The sequence below is a fragment of the Penaeus japonicus genome, unplaced genomic scaffold, assembly GCF_977035675.1.
Source record: "Penaeus japonicus unplaced genomic scaffold, GWHDUDI00000001_assembly GWHDUDI00000029, whole genome shotgun sequence".
In the NCBI taxonomy this organism is placed as follows: Eukaryota; Metazoa; Arthropoda; class Malacostraca; order Decapoda; family Penaeidae; genus Penaeus; species Penaeus japonicus.
Genome location: NW_028234431.1, coordinates 8077744 through 8082743, shown reverse-complemented (window position 1 = coordinate 8082743; position 5000 = coordinate 8077744). Strand labels below are relative to the sequence as shown.

The 5000-nt window shown below is 37.2% G+C and overlaps 1 protein-coding gene across 1 annotated transcript in view; it reads right to left on the bottom strand.

Annotated features, from left to right (window-relative positions):
* The window catches only part of ry (xanthine dehydrogenase rosy), a 33129-nt gene that overhangs the window by 17360 nt on the left and 10769 nt on the right, over positions 1-5000 (bottom strand). The window contains exons 4-6 of the mRNA XM_086553865.1: positions 1866-2101; positions 1514-1633; positions 764-933 (exon numbers count right to left, since the gene is read on the bottom strand). Of these exons, the coding sequence (XP_086409991.1) occupies positions 764-933; positions 1514-1633; positions 1866-2101 (526 nt within the window). The remainder of the gene's footprint in view (positions 1-763; positions 934-1513; positions 1634-1865; positions 2102-5000) is intronic.

Sequence of the window (5000 nt, the reverse complement as noted above, 5' to 3'; positions counted from 1 at the left end):
TTTATCATTATCATTATTTGTGCCAAACTGGCATGAGTAAATGTGAAGTTATTTCAGATTCTTGAATTCGCATGCTAAAGAAAATGTTTGTTTTGTTTACTTGACACCAGTCTCCAGTTCAAAGACATTTATTTATGTATTTGCATGTTTATGTATTTATCTATTCATTTAAATATTCTATTGTATCCCTTTACAATAGTGGTTATTTTTTTCTGTCATTCGAGCACATTTTCCATCGCCCACGTGAATAAAGTATAAGTAAATAGTGACTTGCGAAACGAGACAAGTTATCTAATGAATTAAGACTGTTGTTGGGTAGTTACTCATATATAATCCATACTGTTCTTTTCCTATATCAAAAGAATACTCATTTTTATGGTGTTTATTATTGCTATAAATCTTTTTATCTTATTTTACTTTCCTTACATCTATGTTTAATTTTCCCTATTTCTAATAAGTTACTACTGGCAATACACTATCTCATATTTAATAGCGTTATATTTCAACGATGACGATAACCATGACGACAGAATAGCTTCATTCACCAATACAAAATCAAATCATTATCACAACAGTATTATTAAACTCAGCCTGAATTACGGCATTAAGATATTTCTAAATGCTAAAAAATAAAGTTCTACAATCTTCGAATTTCAAACCAAAAGAATAGGAAATATGAATTCAGTTGATTGATTAACCAATTCATTAATCTAATAATTTAGAAAATAAAATAGATTCCAATAAAAAAACGACACCTCTCTACCTTTAACTCTGGGGGGAAGATAAGCTCCTGACTGGGATCATAAGGTTGAAAATCCTCCGCGTCGTACAGAACGTGCGTGACGTCACTCACTTCCCCTAACTGCCCTTCTGTCTCTCCATTTTGTACCTTGGAAGTCGTTCCGTTGAGAAGGCCGTTCGTCTCGGCAGAGTCTGCAATTTGAGGATCTGTTAGTTGCTTCGCTGTTTATGAGTTGCTGTTAGATGTTCAGCAAAAAGGGGAGAGGTGTTTGTCTGTTTGTTTGTTTGTGTGTATATATGTATGTATGTATGTGTATGTATATATATATATATATATATATATATATATATATATATCTGTGTGTGTGTGAATGCGTGTGATGCGTGTGCTGTGCGTGTGCGTGGTGTTGTGTGTAAAAATGTGTGAATGTGTAAATGGTGGGGTGAATGCATGCATGCTTGCATGCATGTATATGTATGTATGTATTATATGAGTGTGTGTTTACTTTCACATATGTTTTCATTCATCATCATTTCATGACTACCAAATTATTACTGAAGCCATTCTAAAACCGAATTCTATTGCCTAAAGACTAAAAGAACGAGTCAAAAAACAAAGGAATGAAAAAACACAAAAAACACGCTCGAAATATATATATATATATATATATATATATATATATATATATATATATATATATATATATACATATATATATATATATATATACATATATATACATATATATATATAATAATTTAATTCGACAACCTTTTGCCTTCAGTTTACAGCAATCCTTCTTGCCGCATCCACCTCCTGCAGAGGCGTCGGTGGTGAGGCCCCTGAACCCCTCCAGGATGGGTCGGTATCCTGTGCACCGACAGAGGTTCCCTGCGAAGGACAGGCAAGATAAGAAAGATAATAGACGAAAAACGATAAACCTGCAGTAGTTATTCCCCTATATCTCGCATCTGCTTATATACTAAAATATACTTATCCAAGTATATGACAAGGTACGTTCTTGAAAGAGAGAGAGAGAGAGAGAGAGAGAGAGAGAGAGAGAGAGAGAGAGAAATTGAGTTGTCCCTAGATCACGCCCAACGGCGCCTTGACATGCCCCTACCAGTGAAGTACTCGTCCAGCTGGTCCATGGACGGCTTCGGGTGGTTCCTGAGCAGCGTGTACATGGACATGACGATGCCGGGCGTGCAGAAGCCGCACTGGGAGCCGTGGGCGCGGGCGATGCGCTCCTGCACCGCGTGGAGGCGCGTCTGCGTGGACCCGATGCCCTCCACCGTCGTCACCGCCAGCCCGTGCACCGCCGCCACGGGGGCGAGGCACGCGTTGACCGAGTAGTGGCTGTGGAGGGCGAGGGGATGGTGACGTTGGGTGGGCTTTCGGCAAGGACTACACAAATGGACTCGACAATAAAGAAATCGTGTGTGTGTCTGCGTTTTGGAGTTTATCTAATTCACGCAATAATTCAGTTGGTACATCTAAAGTACAGTGCTCCGATTACTCAACACACAGATACACTTTACCCATGCTCACATACACAGATACACGATGTGCGTCATGCATTACATGCGGAGATCACTTACAAATCCTCCTTGAATGAAGCAAAATTTTATGGACTTTTAAACTCTTAGAATTCACATATTGTCAAAATCCAATACTATGTGATTTGTATTCTTATCAACGAGGGATTATTTTAACCAGTCGATTTCTGACCGATTGTTCTATCCAAAGCAGTCGACATCTCGACGTCTAAACTAGAACACAAAACCACACAAGATTGTGATGCAGTCGTTTCTTTAAAGAAATCATATTTTTTCTCCGCCATGATAACAAGATCAAACGATGATATAAGTTAGCATAAGTGAAATAGAATAATCCCAACAAAAACAAGTACAATGACAACAATGAATCTAAATGAAAAAAGGAATAACAACACCACCAAAAAACAAAACCAGACAAGGACAATACCAAAATTATCCCGTTTTCTGACGTTAGTGTGTGGAAGAGGGGGAGGGGGGATAGGGTGTTAGTGGAGTCACCCCACTTCGCTTAGGGAGCATCAAATGCCACTAAGGTGAGTCAAACCAGTACTGATTTACTTTGCATGTGATGTTGACAATCGTTGAAGTAAATAGGATGTCTTTCTATTTCGAGTAATGGAATATGAGTGTCCTGACGTCCTACTGTATTATGTTCCTGTCTGTAATTGTTACAAAATAACATAATCTGCGTCTAATAGTCACGCGATGGTTTTGCAAAAGGTCCTCATTCTCCTCCTTAAATCAACATTATGTATGTAAATTATTTTTTTGTTATAGATAAATAGTTAGATAGAGAGATATATAGATAGAAAGAGAGAGAGAGGCAGTGATTGAGATGACGAGCACTTCCTCAGAAGGACGATCTTACACAAGACAATTTGATTTGTGAATCAATCAAAGTGAGACATATTAAATATCATGACAAGCTACTTTTCTAAAACTTCGTAGACTGTGGACAGACGAATAAAAACAATTTTAGGAGAAGAACTTCTTGAAGTAACAGGCCTGGCACCATTACATAAGGTACAAAAGTTTATTCGTGTGGATAAAGAAAAAAACAAACTCTATGGCAGGAGTATCAAACTAACTCAACGCACAAACACATTTTCGTAACCACGCATCCTCCGACACGCCGAAAATCACGTAAGTCATCTTGCCAATGTCAACTCAATGTCATTCTTCTAAAGTTAACCCTCCTGTCAACTTGGCTAAACTCACCAATGTCAGCTTACTAAAACCTATGAGTCAACAGACAAGAAACCGCTAAAGTCATCTCACTAAAACGAGTCAACTAACTAAATCATACTTAAGTCAGCTCGCAAAAATATCTTACAGTCAACTAACTAAAACCAACTCAAGTTAACTCACTAAAACACTTCAGAGACAACTAACTAAAACTCACTTAAGCCAGCTTACTAAAACCCTCTAATTTTAATTCACTTTAATAAACTTTCTAAAGTTAACCCATTTAAGTCATCTCAGCAAAGTCAATCCATGAAGTCTACTCAACTCCCTCCATGGTAAATTATAAACGATAAAGAAACTTCTTCAACATGAAACCAAAAAGATGTATTAAAAAAATGATTCTTCGCAGCAGCATGTAATATAATTGAGAATACATTTTCTCAAATATTTCAGTCACCTCACCATGCAACTGAACATTGCAATATCCTATTTTTCAACCTTCGAACCTTTCGTTTTCATCTTTCATTGTGCTACATGTTCTCTGTCAGAATCAGAATTACACTTTTACAGAAAAAAATACGTACACGATAGCCATTCTCACAAAATCAATTGTGTAACCGCCCCAATCCTAAACAAAAGCAAGAACAAAAATAATGATGGCGATGACGATGAGAATAAGGATGATGAGAATAAGGATGATGATAATGATGATGAGGATGATGATGATGATGATAATGATGAGGATGATGATGTTAATGATGATGATGTGATGATAATGATGATGATGATCATCATCATGACCATGAGGAGGAGGAGGACTATGATAATAATCATTACATAGCTTAAATGATATAAGTGACAGTAAGAATAACCTGTAATTCCCCACTTGGCCACTTTTCCTGTCAGACAGAGAAATACCAGTAAACATTTATCTATGAATAACTTCCTTTTATAAGATAACTCTTGGCAACCGCTCACATCCATAGCTCTCCATGGCCCAAGGGGTTCTAGCGGTTCTCTTAGGTAATGCAATCTGCTTCCCTGGATGGGTGTGCGGGCGTGGACTCAATTTTTTACTTCGTGTTTTTTTTTTTTTTTTCAAGGCTTGGCTATACATGTTGGTCCCTATGTATTTCTGCTTGTTCCATCTCTCTTTTTTTTGCTTCTTTTAGCTTGTAGTTCAATTTGTTTATTTTTTCTGTTTTATGATTGTTCTACCATTTGAAATAACTTGTGTATGTAAGTTATCTATTCTTAATTTAAATGAGCAACAAAAAAAACGTAAAAGAAATATCCACCGCTGATTATATATAACGACCAAACATCCGTTTTCTACTTGACCGTCACTACCACATGCAACTTACATAAACACCACATGCAACTTACATAAACATCGCATCATACTCTGAACTTCCCAAACTTCTTCACTGGCCTTCTTATGTCAGCTGTTTCGATCCTTGAGGCACACATGACACCTGCTGCTGCTGCTACTATACTTGCGATGACTATGGGTT